Here is a 24,840-nt window from a genome sequence, read left to right on the forward strand (position 1 = left end):
TGCATTTTACCTGAAAACTGCTTAAAAAATTTAACTGTGTGGCATTTACAAATAGAGGGGCTACGAGGTGGGAGTTAGTAATTCTGTTTACAGCTACAAGTAAATCCTGGGCAGTTTAAGTGAAGTTGCTTGCTCCGGGTCTATCCTGCAATGTATCTAAGGGCAGAAGCTGGACTATTGGAGGTTTTATTTACAGAAGAGGGCCTGATTCGACTTATTTTTTCTGAACAGAAGCAGTAGTAGCCATACATCAGTTATAACAGCATTTTAAAAATCCCTTCAACAGCAGACATTTGCATTAAAGCAAAGAGCAGCAGTATGTGAAGATACTTAAACCACCACCACCACCAGTCTCTTCACTATTTACAAAATTATGTAACAGTGAGCAAGAAACAGCTACCAGCCTCTTTTAGACATACAGTCAAGCAAGAGTTTTAAGGTCTGAAATTTATAAAATGGATTAGGGATGGAAGAAAATGCAACATATACTTAGAACATTAAAAAGATTATATTGAAAAAGATACATAAAGAAGTAGTAGGATATTTCCTAAACATGGACATAACCTTTAGCCTACTTGTTCTTAGAAGGATTTTGTTTTCATCAGAAGTTGGTACACTCCTGGGCTTGGAGGCTCTCTATTTTCCATTATTTAATTACATTACTTGGAAATGGGAGTTTAGTTATCTGACTTTCTTGGTTCATTACAAGGAAAGGAATTCAAAGCTACTAATGTGTCTAAAACAGAAAAGTAAACCACCTTCTTGTACATAGCCTTCTAAATACAATTATTAAAAATATCTTACACTCACTTACACCCCCAAACACACACAAGACCGCTAACCTTAGTCCTCTGCTCCAGCCTAACCTTTCCCATGTCTGGAGTCTCAAAGTCTGTCTTGCAGCAGCTACAGCTTGTCAACAGGCAGTAATGGAAACGGTGACAATGGCAACTGCTAAGTGAGAATTCCTGCGAGCACGTAAGAATGTGATTGTGATCATTAAATGTCTGCAAGACTGATCACTTGTGTCATGTCTTAGCTTGTTTTTCATAGCTGTAATCATCCAATTGAAACACCCATATAACTGTTAGTGTTCAACACTGTATGGGTAAATGCCATTTATGTGCAATTAAATTAATTGGAAAAGGATACAGCCTCTAATATCTGCTAAACTTTCCAGTTTCCAAACAGAGGTGCTGGGCATATAGGTCCAGAGCTTTGCTGTGTAAAGGCCACAAAGGTGCCACTATGCAGAGAAAGAAGCAGCAGTTTGCTAGCTGTTCTGATACTGAGGTTTCATACAAAAGCAGTCTCAATTAAAGTAATGGTAGCTTGAAAAGCTATACAGGAACAACATGTACTGACTAAAATTACTCATTTTTAACTATAACTGAAGGCCAAAGATGTTCAAATGCTTTTTGCATCAAATCTGTTATTTGCAGATAACCTCTTTATTATGACACAGAGAAGGGGTGTTTGAAAAAACACCTTTAGGGCATCAAGCATTCAAAGCTGTCTCTCACCAAATAAAACAGAGGATCTGCACTTAGATGTATCTGGGATTCCCTTCAGCTTTGCTGAGATTTCACTACTGCTGTTTTCTTAGGAAAAGCTCAGGTTCTTTCAGTGATGATTCAGCAATGAGTCTAACAAGCCTCAAACAAGAGGAAATGAAAGCGTTCGGTGTCACACTGCACAAGCTTCCTGCGGTGCGATTTTTCTCCCTTCCATGTAAGGATTTTCAGGTCAAGCCACTGCCAAGACAAACTGTGAAAACTAAGTCTACCTTTGTGAATATTTTATCCTAAAGATCACTTGGCTAATAAGAGAACATTGCCATAAGTAGAGCCTCTTGGAAACTCACAAAGCTTGTGCAATTAGTTGGCTAGTGGAAACTGAATTATTAGACTGAAGAAGTTCATACAGTCAGTTTTATTCATGACATCCTCTGATGCCTCTCAAGATAATAGGTGCCCAAGGTCACTGCTGTTAGCGTCCCAGGAAAGCAAAAAATGTTGCCCTCAATGCACTTGTTTGGTGCTGTAGGTAAGGAACCAGTCAAGAGTAGAGAACTGCTGACTGCTGGAGTCAGTCATCCCATTTTCAATCCTAAATAACACCAGTTTAGAGCTATTATTTGTAACTAGCATTGCAATTTCTCCCCTTGATACTGGTTCATTATAAGACAAATTTTTCCAGTCTGCAAAATTATTGGTGCTTTCATTGACACCACAGATTGCTGTCTACTGTGTTTGTACTGGAGTTTGTCCTTACTGCTTACTCAACAGAGTTATGTGCAGAGTTATCTGCACTTATCTGCTCGACAGAGATACCTGCAATTACTGTATACATTTTACTAGCTCCATGATATGGCAGCAGTGTGCCGTGCACTGCCACTCAGTGCCAGCGTTCTGTGCTGCTGCACACTGGGGGACCATGGGATGGTTTCTGTGCAGCCACAAAGACACTTCTGTTCCAAAGTCCCAAGCAGGAAAAATTAAAGGGAAGGCTCAAGGCAGATCAGGGCCAATTCCACATCTCAGTCTAAACAATCCAGAAAGTCAGGCAAAGAGAAAGACTGAATTCAAGACCAGATCTTAATTTTGGAGCTTAGAGTCCAATTTTGGCTATAGAAAGGCTAAATTATTATTAATCATCATTAATCAAACCTGTAATAGCATCGTTGTTCCTCTGGTGATATCTTTTTGCTCACTAGAAAGATGGTTTAGTAGGTATCTTAGAAAATATATTCAATTCAGCCTTACTGCTATCTAGCCCAGAGACCTAGTCAGGCTGTATGCTTGGTCTCATTTGAACAAAAGCTGTTGTGCCCTGACTGTGAAATCTGAATGGCTCAACCTACCCAGTGTTTCCCTCAATCATCAGCCCTCTGTAGTCCTTGGAGACTGCAACTCCTTGTAAAAAAAAAAAAAAAAAAAAAGAAACTGGACATCTCTCAAGGCATAAGCAAGGCATAACTAATAATTGTAACTGGATTGTCTGGTAGCCTCACAGCAACATTTCTTGAAACTCAACATTTTCCATTTAATTAGAAATATCACATAATTCAAAATGTCTTAAAACTTCAGTAGCCAAGCACTGCCTCAAAGTGCTACATTTGACTAGTATCCAACTTCTTCCTTACTAAAAATAGAATAAAAAGTTATCTTCTACACAAGCTGAAAATAGAGAAAAGTTAGACATAATATTTTGAAACCTGGATGAGCTCTAAAAAAAAGTGACAGCTCTCTAAGGATTAAGAATTGGGCATCAGATTAATTCTCATCAATATCTTGCTTCCCAACACCAGAAGGAGCACTCTGCTCTGATGGCCAGAAGGAAGGAAGTTGTTCCAACTCCTTTGCTGGGCAACTGTTTGTTTTCTCCCATTCACATCTGCTCAACTGCCCTCAGAAGGGCAGCGACAGGGTTGAACCAGCAATTTGTTCATTTGCTTCCTACCTGTTCACTCAGGACTGTGACAGACAAGTGGGTTTTGGTCTTCCATGTATGGCTGTGCTGTCTAGCTTGGTCATCTGAATCTAAGATGCTTTATACAACTGCATTACAGCTAGCCAAAATGAACCATCAGTACAAGGAAGTTTTGATGTGACTACTTTAATATCCTCTGTCATTTTATATTTTCACCAGGTATAGGCACCCCTGGTTTTGTTATGTTGCAGTAATTTGCATTTAATTTTCCTCCTTTTGCTATCAGACAGTGGCTTCTTCACTATACTTTTTTGAAAACTAGAATTATAAAGCTATTTTGCCAATCTAAACACATCTTCTTTGAGAGCATCTCCTCATATTGCAGTAATAGTCCTTAAGGGAATTAGCAGAAAATATTTCTCACATTAGCAGAAATTATTTCTTTCATGTTTCAATGCTTTGTTCAAAAGATGAATAGAAGATATGTAAGACCCAGAACAAAGTCTCAAATAACCATACTGAACAAACAGTTGCTTTACCATGGTTATCTGCAGAAAAGCTGCACTGTGATTAACAACCTCTGTTGAGATAGACACAGCATTTAAATGAGAAAATCAAGCAATATCTGTACAACAGTGGAAAATAAAACCCTGCAGAGTCACAGTCAGATGATTTTCACATACCCTCTCAACAAAATTATTGCAGGAGTTCTTTAACTTCATTTGACTTTGGCAGGTTTTGATCACACAGTATTATTTCCCTACTTGCATTTCCTCCTTAGAGAGTCCAGTGTTCTGTAAAGACCTGCATCGTGTTTCTTCAGCTCTGATGACCTTTACAGACATTGAGATGAAATGACGATGTGCCATTCTGAAATGTTTCAGAAAGAGTGGCCAAGAAATGTAGCAAGCTAAATTTTGCAACCATGTAAAACACATACTTCTCCAACCACATAAAATACAGCCTTCTGCTGTATCATCTAAAGCCACACAAAGATAGATACAGCTGGATGTTATAATTTAGCCATAGTCACGTGTAGAGAGGTTAGTGTGGACCTGCATCCCTCCAGAGATATTCTGAGACTGTACGTTCTATGACATCCCACTAAAAGCACACACTGCTCCCTTTTCGCAGGCTAAGCCAGCTGCACAGTGCAGGGAAAAAAGCTGGCTATGGCTCTGTTTCCTCCCTTCTGTTCTTAAGTAGATACAAGGCGGCACATGGCAAGGAGGTCTAAAGCAAACTTTCCCTATGTTACAGCTATACTCCCGGTCTGCAGTTCATTCATGTGCGAGGTTTGTCTTCCAGGGTGTAAACTCCTTATGTTAGAATCTATTTAAACTCTTCAGAGTTGAAACTGTAGCTTTAGCTGTGACCTTTACAGCACACAGTATGCTATCAGCACATAAACAAGATAATATAACCCCTTAAACACGTTCAGCTTCAGTAAGGTTGCACAGCTGTTTAAGAAGTAAAAGCTGAGCAAGCAAAAGTAGTATCCATAAAGCAGGAACTTTAAGCCTCATGGACACCTCTTTGTTCTCTTAAGAGGTTAAATTACATACTCTGTCCAGTCATGAAACAGCTTACAACATTATCTCATGTGGGCTTCCCAAATCAATGTTCTCTTATGTGCCACAGCTTCACTGAAACACTGTGCCAGATAATTTAATGCCAAGTGTTCAATTAGTAGTGCAGACCCTGGCTCAGTTGCAGGGACTAGATAGGGTGCTTAGAAGCATATAATTTATACAGTATTTTATTTGTCATTTTTTGTACAGGCACAAACTTATCAATATTTTGGTTGGGTGCCTTTGTCGCCTTACTGATTTTGCTTGCTTCATACTACCAAAATAAAACAAAATAAATAAATCTAAACTGCCAAAAATTTAGGTAAGAAAAAGAATTTCAGTATTACAAATTGTGCCTCAGGCAGAGGGATTGAGGTCTCAAAATGCACATCAGAATATGATAGCTTTATGTTCATTCACTGAAGAAGAATATAAACAGTATAAATTGAAGCTTTCCTTTTGTAAATAAGGAAGAAGGGCTGTCACTCACATTCCAGGAAGAAATACTGCAGCAGTACAAGATATTACCGCCTCATTTGCTTTTTACCAGCCCTTTTCAGGGACAACTGTCCCGCTAGCAGAGCAGAAAGCCCTTCACAGCAGAGATACCTTTTTTACTTTTCTTCTCTTTCTCTGGCAACTTAAGTTGTTACATAAGGCTGTGAATGGAAATGGCTGAGGCAAGGGCATGCATATTCCCTTCCCTTGATGCCACGACAGGAACAGAACCTTCTGCACTGCGACAAATCAGACACCTTGGGGTAGGAATATTTGAAACCATCACAGCAAGACTTGCCAGGCCATAAATGAAGTAGGAGAGAGGTACTGTGCACTGCATATTCTGAGAGACACAGATCCGGTAAATAGTGATGCACTTGTTTCATTCAATATCTGTGAGGCATCAGCTGTCTGAAAGGTTGTGAAGAGTATTTGTCTTATTTATCTTCATATTTAAGCCACCTTAAGATGAGTGTGTTAATAGGATGCCTGAATCCCTCTACATTCATAATGGCTCTTGTGTAAATAAAAGGGAGACTATTATGCAGAGGTACTTACTTAAGTATCAAAAGGGATACTTTAGCTTTGCTTATCAGGCATGCCGGTTAAGTATGGGCTTTCTGATACTGTCTTCTCATCTGTGGTACATTTTTTCAGAATCAGGATGAAGTAAGATAATGATTTTGAAAGGCCTGTATAACAAATGACGTTCATATCAAATAATGACATAATCCTCTACTTACTTTAAGTAGCTTATTAGAAATAATACTTAATTTAAGAAGGTATAGAACATTTAGCACCATTATTGCTTCCCATAATGCAGTATCTTTAAGAATTTTAAATGAAAAATTGTCATTATAGAATATTTTCGTTCTTCTCTCCCCTTCTCCTTCCTCTTCTCATCCCTCAGATGTTTTTGAGGGTTCATTTACTTACTACTTCAATGTCTTTCAAGCTAAATTTACTTGATTTAAAAGTACTGTTATTGTCTTACAACTTTCAGTCCTTGAAATACCCAGCATTTAACCTATCTGATGAGGTTGTTTCTTAGCTAAGAAACACACATCAGCAATGATAAAGGTTTGAAATTGAAACTCAGTTAATAGCTCTGTAGTTGAAGTTTTGCCTGGAACAAAGTATAAATGACCACACTTGCAGTCACTTTAGCTATGTAAGGCTACCAATGGTAGAAAGTGATAAAAGATGAATTTTACTGGGTAAAGGCAATAGTATCTGGCAGTATGTACAGAAGCAGGCCTTTAAAACAAGGCTATACTTACAAATTAATATTCAACACAGAGATGCACTTTGAAAATGTTGTGTTCTGCTTTTCAGAAGCCTGTAATTGTGTGCAGTCAAAAAATTTGCTATTGATAAGGTGTGGTCCTATTTGTCCTTTTTGTTGACAGCATGCAAGACGACAGTTTAGAATCCTCAACTTCAATATCTCAACTTCTGAGAGAAAGTTATTTAGCTGAAACTAAACATCAAGGGAAGAGTGAAAGAAGCAGATCGGAACCAGCTTCTCATAATTTCCATTATGGCAATGCTTTGGGTGATTCAGATGAGGTAGCTGCCCAAGATGACCTTCCAGATCTCTCTGCCTTTTTGAGCCAAGAAGAGCTAGATGAAAGTGTAAACCTGGCAAGACAAGCTATTGATCAGAATCCATTGGAAACTAAACAGGATGAGCTTCAGGCACATTCACAGCATCTCCCAGATCAGCTGAAAAACACAGAAAAACACAAACAAATGGCCCAGTCTACAGCTTTGAATACATCAGACAATGGCCTGCACTCAAACTTTTGTCAGGACCATGTCGGAAATACAAAGGGCTCCAAAGGGAGCTCTCAAGATCTAAAGAAACACCACCTCCCTTCTGAATCAGAATCAAAAAAGGAATTCCTAAACAAGGCGGCAGATTTTATTGAGGAGCTCTCATCACTTTTCAAAGCTCACAACTCTGAAAGAATAAGACCCCGAACATGCAAAAACTACAGGAGCAAAATCGATTCTAAGAATAAGCCTGCTCAAAAAGGTAGCTCTAGCCTATCTAGCACATCAGAAAGCAGAGAAAGGCTTTCCATTCCAGTACCTCAAAACTTGGAAAACAAAGCAGAGAAAACATTTGAACAAACAGATCATCAACAGGCGGCAAACTTGGAATCTATCAATCAATTAACAAGTGCAGAGCTAAAAACAGAGTCAGAATCAGCATCTGTATATTCTGATGAGCCTATTGGACAACCACCATGCTTTACTCAAAAACTGAAGAGCAGGGAAGTTCCGGAAGGAACCAAAGTGCAATTGGACTGCATTGTGGTAGGAATCCCAACACCTGAAGTCAGGTAAACATATTCTGCACTTATAATTTTGTATTTCTGTAACAGTAGGTGTATGCCTTACTCTTTTCAGATATTTTGATGCATATGTTTCAGTAATCTGTAGCAGAGGTCTCTTGATCTTGGTTATTAAAATCAATTAAGAAAAAAAATTGCTTTCTTTAAATCATACAAAAGGTTGCTTATATTTTAAGACAACATATTTTGGGACACATTACTTTCTTTGAATTTAGAGAACTGTTTTTAAATACTGTACTTTCATAATTAAAAGAAAGTGCTAACTCCTTAGTGAAAAATGTTAGTCATCTTTGCGGAAATCAAGAATGATTGTATAAACCAGCTAAAAACACCGATGGCTGTGATACCTCATGCTGATGTCTGAAGGTATTTGACATGAGTGAACATAGGATCCTATAAACCAAAAACATCCATACATGAACAGAGAGGAAAGGAGTTCATTTAAGTTATTATACAAATAACGAGGAGCAGCTCAGTTCTAATTCAGATTCTGACAATGATTCTGCTGTGACCTTAGAAAAAACACTTCTGTTTTATCAGGTATAAGACACCCTTAATAACAGATACTTATTCATGTTGTGTGACCAGCCTGCTAATTCTGATGCTTCAGTTCTCACCTATATCTATGAGGATTTTGAAAGTTAAATCAGTAACATTTGCAAAGATCACTGGAGATGAAAGGAAATGTGAAAGCTACACTTTATTCATCAATGACATCAGTGGAATGAGAAACAGATTATTGTAACTTTTAAATTTATCTTGAAAATTCTTAGATCTCATCAGCATTTCTAAATCCAAATTTGTTCATACAGAGCTCATCAGTCAAATTTACCTCTCTCTCACAGTGGTGGAATTATATTTACTTTGCTGGGACTGTACCAATCCAATAGAAAGGAAAACTGTATCCATCTTTTAGAGATGTACTATACATACTTGCATCCTAATATCTGCGGTATCATAAATAGATACCCTTAGTCTAGACAGTTGCCTATCCTTTTATAGGCATTTTAGAAATCTGTGTTGCTTTTCTAAATATTGAATAGAACTATTTGCATCTTCAGCATCCTATTAAAGGACTCTGAGCTTCACAGATGGTCCACTTTTTCCAATTGTCAGCTCATTGTCTTCCTTATATACTTCGACAATGCTGAGTACAGCACTACTACCACTTCTGCTACAGTCGACACCTTTTATCATCTTTCTCACTGAACTAATAGGCACAATCATCAAATGAAAACTATCTCAACGTCCCAAGACAGAAGCTCCAAAGATTTTTGTGGTAAAGAATCTTTCCCTTCCACTCCCTTGGATTTCTGGCACATGAGCTGCTAATTTTTCAGAAGGAAGAAGCTTTTACAACACACTATTAAGTACATAGGAACAAGGATCTACAAATGAATCCTCTTGTTGTGGACAGCCTTGTCATGAAGACAAGAAGTTGCCCAGCTCATAGGATCCCTGAACTGTGACTGCCAGACCATTTTGCCCCACTAGTGCCTTCCATAGTAACATGTAGGTTCTCAGTCCCTAACAAGACCTTGACCCCTGGTGCCACGCAGGGTCTCTTGTCCATGACAGGAATGTGAACTTCCAAAGGACTAAATGATTTGTTTACAGAAGAGGAATCTGTTCTAAAGCTGGGAGAAATGCTTTGTTTGGGAAGAATATGCTTTCTACTACGCTTCATATCTAAACTCACTGCTTTCATTAACAATTTTGAGGCATTTTCTTGGTGGAATTTATGCCATTATAAATTTTGTATTGTGTTCAGCCCTTCAATTCATAGAGGAATCTGATTAAAAGAGAAAACAGTGCCAGAAATTTGCAGGGTTTGTCAGAAAACAGACAGGAAATATCATCATCCCCTAGATAGTAGCAATATTCTCTGAAGACTTCTCTTGCTTATCAAGACTTTGAGACTTATTTCTCCAAGCACTTGCCTTGATAAATCTTTTTGATATTAAAAATGTCAGTAGGATCCCTGGACATGAAAAGTATATTTTTTTTCCTCTCATCATTCATAGTTTATAATACAACGAAAACAACTGAAATAATCTTCTTTTATGTATATAGACCTGTACACAAACTCAATCTGGCTTTCTTTGTATTCAGAAAAGGTGAACACTGAATTGTTTGTTTCTAGACATATACTCCGGCGCAGAATGTTAATTTTATCTATTTCTCCAGAAGGCCACAACACCATCCTTATAACAGCACATCATGCCTATGCCGTTGACACATACGTAAAATGGACAAGGTGTTCATGCCATCTAAGTTTAGGTATTTAACAACTATCTGAATTAGAAGCTGACACTATAAAGTCACTGAAGCCTCACAAGGGCAGATCAGAGAACCCAGGAACAATGACTCATCCCATGGAGTAGCCAGGGATGGCCAGGATGCCTATGCACCCAATTCAGGGACCACTTGATTTCACAGAATTGGATGACAGGTATCTTTGTAACTTGCGTCTATTTTTGTCCCAACAAAACTGAAGCTTTTCCATTGAAATTTCTATTTCAACATTTGATTTTGTTTATTTTAAATAATAAAGTAAGCTACTCATGTGAATGACAGTCAATACAGGAGCTGTTACACTTTTATAGAATAAGCATCCATCAGATTTTTCCAATAATACACTGCTGTCAAGCACTGTACTCCTCCAAACAGAAATGCACACTTGGTTTACTGACTCATGCTTGTAGCCAGATCAGGGGCTTAGAGGAGCTAAGACAGAAGTCCAGAACTCACATGCTGATGCCCCAAGGCCAAGGGAAGCAGGGACAGGGAGAAAGAAGTCCCATAGAGAAAATCAGTCCCAAGGACTCAAGCTCAAGAAAAAGATCAGGATCAGCTTTCAGTTTCACAATTTAAACTAACAAATAAAAGATAAATCACAAGGGGGTAAGTTTGAAGTCTCTTTCCCCTTGTGTTTGTGTGTGTGTGTGTGTGTGTGCACATATGTGCTGTATTAAGGAGAAAACTGGGAATGTTAGCTGCTTGAACAGTTTCCTGATCATAGTTGTTTGTTAACAAAACTTTTGTCCTGTTCATCTAAGATTCTTTCAACTCCACCTATATGCAGGAGTAACACTAAGAAAGGGTGTAAAAAAATTCTCTTGCCTGAGTGACAAATATTCACGTGCTTCCAGTGATCATGGCCTTTTTAGTCATTGCTACAGCACCAAGAAACCAGAGAATATAATGTACTTTGGGGTATGGGGACCATGAGAATGCAGGTTTTTTTCACTAAAAATAGTGCTTGTCTTTGATCTGCTGTGCAAAGCTTCCAAAACAGTGAAGGAAGCATCTTGTTGGCCATAGTTGTGGAACTGTGTCCAGAACTGGGCTCAGAACTGGCAACTGTCTTGCTTTGAGGATAACAGTTTTCCAAGGTTCGTGGTGAGTTAGTTCAGTATCTGTGGAGCTGGGCAAGTATAGAAGAGTTCTAATAGATAAGCAAGAGAGATACAAAAATCAGTAGTCCCGGGAAAGGACTAACTGGCAAGGTGGCAACTGATGAAAGAAAGCTTAATGCAGACCGGCTTTAAGGCATGATTTCTTCCTCCTTCAACTTAGTTGAATGACCAAGGTCAGTAAACAAGCAACCTTTGGACAAACGTGTGCTAATGCATGCTTACCTGTGTCCTTTGACTTAAAATGGACCTCCTAACCACAGAAAGGAATCCCAAGTTACTTACAATGCTTATAATATATACACTTACAATGTACAAGTGGTACTGTGGGAACCGAAGGCATTGTGAAACAAGAACAAGATTCAACAAGCTCTTAATGTAGTTTCTCAGTCAACACTAGGAGCAATCAGATCGTTAAACTGATGTAATGGGGATTATAAGAAAGAAATTAGAGACAGGAGATTTAGAAAGAAGCTGATCACACAAATGGAAAGGACTGGAAAATATGATGGACAGATACCACGTTTGAAAGCAAGATAGTACAAAACAAAATTGATGACGTAAAAAAATGGTGTAAATGACATTCATGATGGATCAGGGTCAAAATATCATTGGCAATGATAAAGCAGTATAATTTACAGGCTAACTATTGGTAGGTAGGTTACTGGTAGGTAATTATCTGGCGTATACGAGGGCTCACTGAGGGACAGAAAATCGGATGGTGGAGCAAGAGAAGAAACTGGGAACTGATTTGAAATAGCAGTATATGGAAAGCTAAATCCTGCTTGGCTGAATAGAGATAGACCCGTCCAACTGCTTTTTAAGATAACTCAGCCTTAAGGTAATAAACCCACATGTTAGAGGAACGTTGTTAAGCCTACCTATCTAGAAAGACGTTTCAATGAAACATTACCCATATGTCAGTATCATCACTGAATGCAGTGTCATAGAAGAGATGAACAAAGATGGATACTATAGCATATGGGCCTCTCGCTAGCTCAAACATTAGCTCACAATTAAAGAACACTACTACAATTATTGATTGGTTATTTTACTCTGACTATACTGCAGGTTAGAAATAAGCATTTAAGAGAAATGTGTAGTATATTTCCAAAGTGTTAAGGGTTTGGACGACCTCCTTCTCATGCTTCTTTCTACAGCTCTGTTTCTGTATGAGTAGCGATAGGTGTGACATTCACTCCTCTCCGCGAGAAGAGCACTCCTTATTCCCTCAGGTTCAGAGGTGCCTACATTTTTCCAAACTGTTTGGCACATCACTCCTAGGTTAATTTTACTTATGAATCACATTGCATGGTTTGGCATACACAGCTATCCTGGAAGTGTCATGAGGATTTGATGATCTAAAAACAGGCTGTATGTCATAAGGTTTCCATGAAAACATTCTTTAACATAGGCATACAAAGCTTAAAAAGTGCATTTTAGTGCTGCTTTGTTTAAGGAGACTAGATTTGCAACTAATCACAGATTTTTAGAGACTCTGAAGCCAAATAAGATTGATTAAGATTTTCTTTTCCTGGCTGCCAAATGAAAACCTTTATCTGTTTCAGTGTTCAAAGTCTAGAAAGCCAAACTTCTCTTACATGCAACTCCAGTCAAGTCAATGGATTAAAACCTAGGATGAATTTGGCACAACAGATGACACTGCTTGTGCTTAACGTGAACCTGCCTTGTATGATGAAGCTATCATTACAATTCATGGCAGGAATGAAATGTCAGTGACAGAGAGTATTGCTACTTCAGTCATGCCACGTATCTCAATGTCAGAACTCCCTTGGAACTGACATTTCATTGCTACCACGTACAATGTTTTGATGGTAAGAATAAAATAAAATGTTAATAAGCAAGGAGTAGATATGGCCATACCAAAGATTTACATAAAGCTTAATTTCACAAGACAGAATTGGTTTTCATTTATAAGCATTGCAAAGAGATAACATACATGTAGCACGTTGTTTTTCTCGGCTTTATCTCAAAATACTTTAACATTATGGCAAAAATAGTGACTAAAGAACACTCTGCATAGCAGAACTAAACACAGGTTTGAAACAGAATTTTATTCCTGAAGTTTTAAATCACTTGTGTTGCAAATTTTGGACTAGTCAAAGGAAAAAATAACTGCAAAGAAAAGAATTAACTCAATACTGCTTCACTGTCTGAGTCTACTAAAGGAATATACTACTCACATACTACTAAAATAATTGGAAGAAATAGCTTACATGGTGTTTTTAAATTTGCTTATAGGAAATTAGATTTGTGCCTCACAAAGGCATGCAATACAGACTTTACACAAACACAACAGGTTAATTGGAATAGCTGATCAGTAGTAACACAAAGACTTCTTATAACTTACTGGTGATTATATCACAGCATTTTGTGTAATGCTTTATGTGTCACTTGAGTGAGGAGCCACATTTCAGTGGACACAAAAATATATCACTGTACCATGTAAGTTATTTTAATGTTCTGAAAAGATGTTGCTGAAAATGAGGTCAAATTCTAGAACATGGGTGTTCTCTTTAATAGCTTTTCATATCTGCTAAAGCTAACACGCTAAACCAATGCTACATTATAAGGAAGAGGCATGAGGTAGGTATATAAAAAGACATGAGTAAGTGCCATGACTCACCTCCCAAAGTACACAGTTGCCTACATGAAATACACACCTAACAGGCGACTTGTACATTCATATACCAAATTTGTGCTTGTAGTCATACAACTGTGCACGAACCTTAGGTCTTCTCTCCTGAAAATGTGACCATTGTCAATTACCACCAATTGCAAATCTTGAAAACAACAGAAGAATAAACCATACTGTACATAGAATTTAAAAAATCCCCCCTTCGGGATCACAGGAATCCTATAAAATTTCCTGGCCTGGAACTTTAAAATGGCACTAATCAATTTCAAAGGACCTTTTCAATCAACCCTGTAATGCACATTACCGTACTTCTCCCTTGGGACTGCTAAACATTTCCTCTACTTACTCGTGGTAGAGTTGTTCCTTTATCCCACGCACTAGATGATTGTGTTCTAGATACCAAGGACCCCACTACTAGCTATGGTGTCTGTATCTACATATTTATAAGGACATCACTGAACAGAAAAGCAAATGTGATACGCACTTCTGGGGAGCCAGTCTAAAAAAACCCACTGTATTTAACTATTAGTAGGGAAAATACCAGATTTGGGCAAGTCATTATGGGTAAAGTGTAAAATAGATATAGCTGTTCCTTCTGTTTGAAGAGGTTTGTATTAGAGGATCTGAAGGCTCCTGACTGGACTATGATGCAATATGAACACTATAGCTCAATCAGAAGAAGCTAGAAAGATCATTATTTTTAAAGGAAATGTATTTTGAATGGAAGTGTAAACCAATTCTTTCAAAATAAAGATGATACAAATAAAAAGCAGGATTTGCAAACTAAATGTTAGTGAAGAACCATACAATCTAATCTACTAGAAAATAATGGTAATGGCACTGTGATGGTGAAATCCTTTAAAACAGAGGTAGTTTGTAAACAATCATTTTAAGACCAGTGATTTCACCTTTTTAAAATTGTTTCTAAGTGCTGCTTCACACCTTCTAAAAAAGATAAAGAGAATGGTTAGATACTCCAGAGAAATATATGAATATACATACATGTATATATTAGCTCTGTTCTTAGAGTCTTCCGTAAGTGTCTGCTTTTGGCCACTGTCAAGATACCATGCTGGGTTAGGTGGACTTGTAGTCTGAGCCAGAACATGCAGTAATTTCTTATTTACCTTTTTACATGTGCTACCTCACCTGGCATCCTAGGATATGTGCCAATGTTATTATTCCCCTTTGTATGATGACAGCTGTCTCTTAAATTTCCAAAGGTGCTGCACGTTGTATGGGTTTGGTTAATATCCAGAACGCTGTTTACAACTGTATTGTGAAGCACCTGAAACAAGTTCCATTAAGGTGTGAGAAGTAGCATGAATGGCTGCTCAAAGCTATCCTGGGGTAAAGTGTTGTCCTAGACAGACTGTCCACTGACAGAAAGTACCTCGGAGCATCTCATTTTGCCCACCAGAGTGGTAGAAAACCTAGCAAATGAGCTATGTCGAACTTCAAAGGGACACAGGAATATTCCCCTAATGTTGTGGCTCACACTGAGTTCAAACAAATATCTGTGGCAATTTAAGACACAGCTGTAGCCTCCTGACTGCCCAGTCCCTTCTTTTATGGCTATTAACATTTACCAAAAGTGATATATAGAAGAATTTCTATGGTTCAGTTATCCTAGATCCACGTGCCTAATGTCCTGGTGCAAACCCCTATTCATTAGACCAGAACTAGGGCAGCTAGGCCTGGGAACACATTTGAACCTGCCATCCTTGCTTCAGAGCGAGAAACCTCGAGCAAAGAAGTTAGCATCAGGATTTTAACATTTTAAAGTTCTGCTGCCAGATCTGCAAGAGCTTGTCTATCAGAGCCCTAAGGCTCAAATGGAAGAGAAACGAGTAACTTTGTCTGAAGTGCTCCGCATAAAGTAGTGCCAGTTTCTCATTGGTAAAACCCTGCAAGAAGGATGTGGATGTATTTTAGGGAAGCGAAGCTGTCCTTCAGCTGTGAAATGTCAGGGAAGAGAGATGGGACATTTTACACCCTGATGGCATCCTCTTTTAACATGATGATATTTACGACATGACTGTCCATTGCAATTGGAAATGTTAAATTCATAAAAGTCATGTTCTTAGACCCTTTTTCAATTCTTGTTACAATGGAGGCTTGTAAAAGAGGATAAGCAAGCAGGTATAGACATGAACAAGACTTTTAAGTTCTAGCTCTCTAGCTACAAAGGTCTGCCTTTCTAAAAGGGGAAATTGTGTTAAGTAGTATGATTCACTCTACAGTGCAGGAGCTTCCCTCCATAACAGGCAGACCTGTACGCTTTCCAAGCTGTACATTCAAGTCAGTTGACTGTACAGCTACAGATTACACTAATGTGCAACTCGAAGTGGACTGGGGAATACCCTGTCTACTTTAAGAAAGCCATCTTGGACAGCTAGGACTGATGGTGCACAAATAGTGCATGGTTTACTTCTTAGCTATGTAATCAGCATTTAAGTTCCAGATCTGTACTCCTTCATACCCCATAGTCCCTTTGAGGCTCCTTTTTCAATTCTACATTACACTTCTACTAAATTCTAGTTTTCCATTGGTATGGACTGTCTTACAGGGTTTTTTTTTCCAAGATATTAATTTGGGGGTTTCTTTATGCTCAATTTGTAGCACCAACTGCTGTAAAAAGTTGTGCTTCCAAGAGTTGCATACAATTGAATGGTTAAACAAATTTATTTATTAACATTTTTCTAAATTATCTGAGATGGAAATGTATCAAAGTACTTTATAGTATGAGCCAGGAAATATGAATTATTACAATTTACTACGCAAAACCCTATCCCTATCCTTTCCACAACTAATGTTATTTGCTGTAATATATAATAGTAAATACATTTGCCATTGCTTTGATAGCATTTGCATGCACTCAAAAGCTAGCGGGTACTTTTACCAAGTTACCATATAAAGATCGATGAAACAATTACTCATTTTAAAAAATCAGTTGAATCAAAAATGTTATCAGTATGACAGCCTCCACCCACACGTGCACAAGACACATTAATCAATCATACATAGTTAAGAAAGCAGCAGTAAACAGAAAATACAAATATTTTTGTGGAGTTTCACATCTCTGTATTTATTAGAAAAGTTATGCTGAAGATGAAGGCACCTTAGTTTGGCTTTTCAAATTCAGGTAGTTATCTGAAAATACAGGTATTTCTGAGTATTATCCCACACATTTAACTCTGGATCCCTATACATAGTACTACAACTTCTCTATAAAACCTAGAATGTCTTATTAAATTTGATCCTGGTTCTGTAAACCCACCTGCTTTTTCTCTTTCTGTTCTGTCTTTTCCATATTAACAAGCAATAGCAATCAGGCCTGCTCTCCCCTCCTACTAGCTCTCAGGTTGAGCTGACTGTTGCTGTCATTAACACATTCTAAGGAGCTGTCTCTTCACGTGCTGCTTTTAATTTTGCTTGGATTCCTGCATCTTCTACTGAAACAACCCTTCTGAACACTGAGAGACTTAGGAATGCCTTAGATGAGAGCGTGAAGTCTCTAAAAGGCCCAAAATATTCTTGGATGTGTAGCTGGATTTAAAAGACAAACACAGAAATATGATGCAGAAAAGAATTCAAGGTCCAGCTGTCCCACTGGCTATGTCCCTGTAAGGAAGTGCCTCTATATTGTAACAGATCACTTCTCTTTCCTTGTGGTACACTTATGCCATCTTTTATAAAAATCAGATTGTCTTAAATATATGACAAAACAAAGAGTAACATTATAATAAATTTCAGTCACATTCTGAACCAACATGAACTTTGGAATCACAGCTTTGAGGGAAATTTGTTCACTTAGGGTTTTGGGGTTTTTTTTGCTACATTTTAAGCCACAACACAGATCTGAATGTACCTCAAGAGAAATTCAGAGCTGGACTGATAGCGTTCCAAATTCAGAGCTCTTCTACTTTGCTATTGAAATCTGTACATCAAGAAAAATATGTGCTAGAGTCACTTACATGAACTAGTTTGTTAGTATGTTTAAATACTGCAAAGAAAGGAGCTCTATTATTTGCTGTAACTGAATATTATGAAAATCATAAATATTTTATTCCTATGACTGTTCATTCAACACTTGCCTGCAGTACTCTGTCAGAATCTTCAGGCTAAAACCCACCCATTTACCATCAGAAAGACTTCGAACATTGTCATTCTAGTTTCAAGTTGTTTGCATTGATAATATTTTTTGCCTTGCAGGTGGTACTGTGAAGGGAAGGAGCTTGAGAACTCACCAGACATTCAAATTACCCAGACAGGTGATCAACACTCATTGGTTATTGTTGAAGCTTTTGAGGAGGATACAGGACGTTACTCGTGCTTTGCTTCAAACATCTATGGAACAGACTCCACTTCTGCAGAGATTTACATAGAAGGTAATGTTAGAATTGTTGCGGAAATTGGTTGTTGAAATTGGTCATACAGGATTAAGATACAATTATGTATTTTGTATGTTAACCGTGTAATAGATTTGTCACAAAAAATACACAGCAGGAAGTCAACACTTTTCATCATTACTAACATATTTATTACTTCTCTATAAAATACCCTTCAGACAAGTGACTGCCCTTTACATATAATTTTATTGTGTTGCTTCCCAGAGATTTTATGTCTCTCATGGAAAGATCAAAGACTAGAAATATTCAGATTCTGATGCCACCTTGTATTTTTTGTCTGTGGTACTCTACAGAAATATAAGAACCTAAACTTTGTGTCTAATTCTTATTAACCCCTTTTTCCTACAGTCATTAATACAAATTGAATATAGGATAGCTTCATCCTAAACCATTATTGGGACATTGTAACCAAAATGAGTATACCAGCAATTTGATATTTTACTTGCACAATAGATGCTGTAAATAAAACAGAATATATATCTGCAGATTTAGGTCTCTTTTCTTTCTCTTTATGCTTTTTAATATATCCTACTTGGCTTAAGAGAGGTCTATTTTTTGTATTTCTTTTTAACACTTTTTTGGGTAAGGTTTCAGGTTGCATCCATCATTGTGCTAGCAGGATTACAAATTTAAAATAAACACACAGAATCTTTTTTTTTCCTTTTGTCTTTTTTCCATTTCTCAGGCAGAGAAATATACTGTGAGTACCATCACTGACCACAGTGTGACCATTCATAAATTAAAGCACCTACCCTACTTAATACAAGGTTAATTTTGCTCTACTGTTATTCTTCTTTCACATCTCTAATCTGACAGTGAAGGGACGAATCCCTTTTTAGTATCTGCACTGCCCCTGACATTAATGGGAGATGTCTGTGCTTGGCAGGGATTTACTAGTTCTCGAGACTGGGGCCAAGGCCTGCTTTTACCTAACTCGTGGATGTTGGATGGAAGCCATGGCTGATGGAGATGCTCACTGGCAGGAACTGCAGAGAAAATGCAATTTCCAAATGCAGTGAAGGCTGAATCAGAAGTGTAAAATGTCTCAGTAAGACAGCTGTTAGTAAACGGAGCTAGTATCTTCTCCAAGCTGTGCTAGAAGGCACTAGTTTAAGAATAATAGCTATGATTCCAGGTGTCTCTCTTTTTTTTTCCCTTTTTTTTTTAAACTGGTAGTATCATGTGTCTGTGAAAAAAAAACCTCTTACTTGATTCACAACAGCAATTACAGACTAAATCATACTAGTGGCATTTTAAAGAGAACATGAGGAAGACCCAGGTATACATTCACTCTTGGATGCTGTTTTCCTCATTTCAGTCTCACCTCATCCCAAATCTGCCTTATGTCAATAGCAGTTCTGCATCTTACACAGTGTACAACGTTGGTTCATTTCCACTGCAATGTGATCTTTTGTTTTGGCATAACTTTATAATATATATCCTTAGAATGCTCTAGAGAAATTTGAAGGCTTGTATCATTCATAGATAAACTTCTCCAAAAACCCCTCTGATAAGTGATTTTTTTTTCTTTCTCATAGGAGTCTCTTCTTCTGACTCTGAAGGCGAAATCATCAAAGACGAAATGGATCAGTAAGTTTAAAATCAATTACATCTTCCATATTTTTTCTTACAGTTAAAAAACACCACAAGTGTAGACATTTCAGTTTCCATTAATATATTGCAACTTCCAACACATTAGGCTTTTGTTTGGGATTTGTTTGGATTGTTTGGGTTGGGTTTTGTTTGTGTGTTTGTTTATTTGCTTTACAAATACTATGGAACAAATACACATTTGCTTGTGTATCTTCAACTTTAGCTTAAGAATTGAAACTTTAATATTAAATATAAACATAAGAAGAAATATGTTACCTCAAAGATTAAACTACTAGAATTAATTTACTAAAACAGATGCCATTTGACTAGACCCAACTTAAATGCCGATTTAAGCGTCTGACTTAGAAAAACAGTGTAGTAAAATTTCTCACATGAAAATATGGTATGTCATTAAGTTTTTGTCAGAAGATAGCTATACATGGATTATTTAGATTTAATATAAGGAAATTAATAGATATGAACTAGAGTAAACTGAAATGATGGGTATAAAAGAATACTTAATTATAAAAAGAAAGAAAAGGTGTCAGATGTAATCTAAAACCTGGGAAATAATTTTATTTTTCCTAGATGAAACCCATTCCTTGTGCATTTAGAACCTGATCCAATGCTGTTAAAATCTATATCTTTCAGAATCAAAGTCTTTCTATTAAGTGGAAAGGGAGTCAGACTGGTTGAAAACTAAAATAATCAATCTTTTATTTTGAACTCCTTTGTATGCATTAATTCAACCCCAAAAGCAACCAGTGCTTTATAAAGAGGAAATTTTAATCAGATAGATGTATGCACCCTGGTTTTTTTCCATTATTTATTAAGGAGGGTTATACTCATTACAAATGTCATTTTATTTTAAAATGCAAATACAAAAGACTGCAGTGTGTTTGACTGAAGACCTCAGGCTAACAGCAAATCCTGTTTTAGGTGGTTTTTACTTCAAAGTCTTAAAATACTCCAGATTGGATTGGTTTATGGACTTCGATAAATGTAAAAGTTTATATTAAATTTAAGATCAAGAAGATCTCAAAGGTTTTGGGACGAATTGCTAAGTTTTTCATAGTTCTACCTCAGACTTTTCCAGATGTCTCAGGCATAAATTTTTTTCTTATTCACCTCGTTAGTTGTTAATGTAGTGTTGACCATGATCCTGATCACTTGATGGCATCTCTAAGTTGCTTACCTCATTAAATTGTGAAGTAATGTATTGCAATCTGTATTTCTTAAAAAAAAAAAAAAGAATGCTGCTCTGACATTGTAGTGGGACGTCCTCAAATGATAGAATTATGAAAAATCAGGTTTGGGTATAATAAGAGTGTCTTTACTTCTGCTTAGCTTCCAGCTGCCATCACATGAATCTGAACACCTGTAATTAAAGGGAATTAGTATGAGAACAGGTGCAAAAAAAAGTTCACAATTTCAAAAGAGAAATCAGGGATCACAACAAGTGTATGTTCACTCTGAGTAAGGCTTCCTCTGGTTTGAAGGCTGGCTTTCGTGGGGGGACCTGTGGTACATTCCAGAGCCACTAGTGCATACCTCAAACTGAATAAAAAGACGATCTCTTCATCATCTACATTATTTTACTTAGCAACAAAAATAAATAGGGTCAACTCTTTTACTTCAATATAAAAACAACCTAGAAGAAGTGAAGAGTACTGAACCTGTACTCTACCAAAACTGCATGATATTCAGAAAGCATAACTCTCTTTTTTTATTTTTCAGCAGTAAATTATTGAATCTGTATCCAAGCAGACCATGGTATTTTCATTACCTTATGGGCCCAAATCTTTATACAAGCTCAGGGAGCAGTGCAAGAGAAACTAGCACTGTCCTCTGAGAAACTGGCATCGCGCTCTCATGCTGCAAGTCACAATTGGGCTAATCCAGGCCATTTATTACATTTGGTGTAACTGAACTAAGTATGAGAGATTAAAGTGGCAAGATATGCAGCCTGATTCTTATAAAATGCAGTTTGCCTAGGAGTACGTATCAGTTTAGATCAATTGGAATTCAATCCCAGAAGTGAGGCTGGGGCTGACATGTAACTGGGACAGACATAACTAAAGGACATACACGTAGCTCTGACTTCCAATTAGAGAACTTGTTTTTGTTAACATTTCACAGCAAACCAAAGCCAGCTGACACCTCCTTGAATGCAGCATCTCCTGCTGTTAGAACTGCAACCAAGCATCAAGAAACCTCCAAGGCACCATCTGCCATGGTACAGCCTGTGTCTGTACCTGTCCAGCCTGTGTCAACACCAGTTAATCAGGTAGGGGAGACAATACGCTGAATTTCAGGGACCAAAAGCAAGGTCTTAAGAAGGTGTTTCTTCTGCAGTTTGTGACTCAGGACCCTCAAATTTCCTAGTTTTTGCTCTGCTGTTGAACTTCAGCTTTGAACCTTACAGCCATACAGTAGTTGCATACACAGAAGAGATGTCCTGCCTACTTGCTAACCTTTAGCACCTGGCAAAGGGAAGGGAATCTTTCATCCCCAGGTTACAGGCATCTCTGCGGCAGTGAGCAGAAGGAGCAGCTGCCGCTAGCTCAGCCAGCGGCGGGCATCTGTGTGCGCTCCAGCAGGTCAGAGACTGCATGCCGTGAAGGGCATTTGGATGTGTAAGTCAACTCACTGGCCTCTTCACATTGCAGACTGACTCATTCACTTTCAATAGCAGCAGCCGGTAACTTTTTCCTCTCCCTCTCTACAGAACTCACTTGAAATAACTTTCTTTCAATGAAACTTATTCTAAGCTAAATAATTTCACTACTATGTTTACTTTATATGTAGATATGCTTATGTACCACATAACATTTTAATATCCCTATCAAAGAGTTTCTAATTAATGTTAGCATGCATTTCCTAATAGGAAAGAGCCGCCATATTTACTTAAAACTGAAAAGTTAATGAGAAACTCACTTTACACTGCCTTTTCAATGTTTACAGCCTAGAATTAGGTGGTAACCAATAAACAGATACTGAATAGGTGAATTAATGCATGTTTACTTTTGACTACAAAGAGAACAGAAGCAAGCCTGTGCAACATTTTGCCATTTTGACAGACGTTGCCTAAGTCAAAAGTGATAGGTATCTCAAAAATTACCACTTTTAATCTTGCTGACTTGTAAGACACCATCTATAAAATTTGGTTATGTTTCCTGAGATACTGAATCACTAATTCTGCTCTTCTGGGCAGCTTCTATTTCACTAAAATGAAAAACTCTATTTATCAAGTTATATAAGGAAGTTTTCCAGGAGGAGAATAACTTAATTCTGATTTCACTGAGTAGGATCAATAGGGTGATATACCACCTCTGTAAATTGTTTGGTTTTGGCAAAGGAGAAGAACTACAAGATTAAGACTTGACTTAACTTTTCCTTATTAACATCCCTAAATTTTGTAAGTAAGAATTCTTAAAAGGAGACTACTACCAAGCAGTCTACGTAGATTTGCCTTAGTGAAGTATCAATGAAAGATGTTCTAATACACTGCAGTGAAGTTTCCCCTGCCACGATTAACTCAAAAAGGCAATAACAGCATTTTTGTTACTCAGGCAGTAACCCCTCCAGGAAGATCACTAGCGGTTGTCTACAATAGAGCAAATTTTATTCATTTGTTCATTCATGTGATGTTTTGCAATCTACAGGCTCAAAGCCCCACTAACTATTTGCAAGGACTGGATGGAAGACCTATAATTGCTGCTCCTGTATTTACAAAGGTAATTTGTTCTATGACATATTTGAAAACTAAACAGGTCAATTAATTGTATGGAGAGATAATTAAAATTTTCTAGCCATCAAAGATAAAAAAAGGAATTATGCATTTCTTAAGCCATCCAAGGATTTAAGTGCCTTTAAGAAATCTTATTGAAACCAGTATTATTTCCAGACCAATAAGACATTTACTGACTGTCTATTCATTTTCTCTATTAGATGTTACAGGATATTTCAGCTTCTGAGGGGCAGCTTGTTGTCTTTGAATGTCGGGTGAAAGGAGCTCCTTCCCCAAGGGTTGAATGGTATAGAGAAGGAACACTGATAGAAGATTCTCCAGATTTTAGGATATTACAGAAAAGTATGTTTCTTGCGTGGAAATATTGTGTCTAATAAAATAGAGGCAAGCAACAAAATTGCTAATATAGCAACACTTTGAATTTCTTCTTACAATGGTAAGAATTATATAAGCCATATTTATGGCAATAAATATGGGTTCCAGAAGGCAAAACTGTGGATGAATTGAACAGCATACTCACAGGTAGTATTTGTCTGAGATTCCCCAAACTATTGAACTGTTTTGCCTTCTGTTTGATCCCTCTGCCACTTCAATGTCCTTTTCTAATTCAGCCTTACTTTTGCTGTTTGTTTTTGGTTTTGCACCATTTATGTAGAGTTCTGTTGCCTATAGATCCCTCATGTTTTAGTTAAGTGCTATTGTAATAGTGCTTATGGGCAGTGGATTGCTTTTTTATCCACAAAAGTAACCTGATGTACACGTTAGCATGCTTATGGATACATGTGTGTTCACATAATACATGATAGGTTGTAAACATATACTTCTACTTTAATTTGCAAATGCAGTCAAAACATCTGCAGTTTTCTCATAAGTCACTGGAATGCTAAAATTGCTAAAACTCAATAGAAATTCCTTAAATACCACACTAAATCAAACCTAAATTAAACAATGTTTTATCATAACTTGATTTCATGTCTGTAATAGTTTCAGAAATTGTCTTCGAGACACAATAAAGTAGTACTAAGATTGCAAAAAAATACTTTTTGCAGAATTTATTTCCTATTCATAAATTCTCAAAAGTTTTCATAAGTGTTCATATTGTCAGTGGATTTGACATACCACTGAGTACAAGGCCTGGCTGTCTCCAG

General features: G+C 37.3%; 1 protein-coding gene and 1 long non-coding RNA gene across 4 annotated transcripts in view; one reads left to right on the plus strand and one right to left on the minus strand.

The window, feature by feature from the left end:
- LOC128147564 (uncharacterized) overlaps positions 1–18,284 on the minus strand; it is a 33,630-nt gene extending 15,346 nt beyond the window's left edge. The window contains exon 1 of the long non-coding RNA XR_008237045.1: positions 18,187–18,284. This is a non-coding gene — a long non-coding RNA (uncharacterized LOC128147564). The remainder of the gene's footprint in view (positions 1–18,186) is intronic.
- Positions 1–24,840, plus strand: part of MYPN (myopalladin) — an 80,376-nt gene that overhangs the window by 20,378 nt on the left and 35,158 nt on the right. For all 3 annotated transcript variants that reach the window (XM_052800239.1, XM_052800240.1, XM_052800241.1), the window contains exons 2-7: positions 6,911–7,849; positions 18,152–18,327; positions 19,887–19,938; positions 22,081–22,228; positions 23,607–23,678; positions 23,893–24,034. In XM_052800239.1, the coding sequence (XP_052656199.1) occupies positions 6,912–7,849; positions 18,152–18,327; positions 19,887–19,938; positions 22,081–22,228; positions 23,607–23,678; positions 23,893–24,034 (1,528 nt within the window). In that variant the 5' untranslated portion in view covers position 6,911. The remainder of the gene's footprint in view (positions 1–6,910; positions 7,850–18,151; positions 18,328–19,886; positions 19,939–22,080; positions 22,229–23,606; positions 23,679–23,892; positions 24,035–24,840) is intronic.

The sequence above is a fragment of the Harpia harpyja genome, chromosome 10, assembly GCF_026419915.1.
Source record: "Harpia harpyja isolate bHarHar1 chromosome 10, bHarHar1 primary haplotype, whole genome shotgun sequence".
NCBI lineage: Eukaryota > Metazoa > Chordata > Aves > Accipitriformes > Accipitridae > Harpia > Harpia harpyja.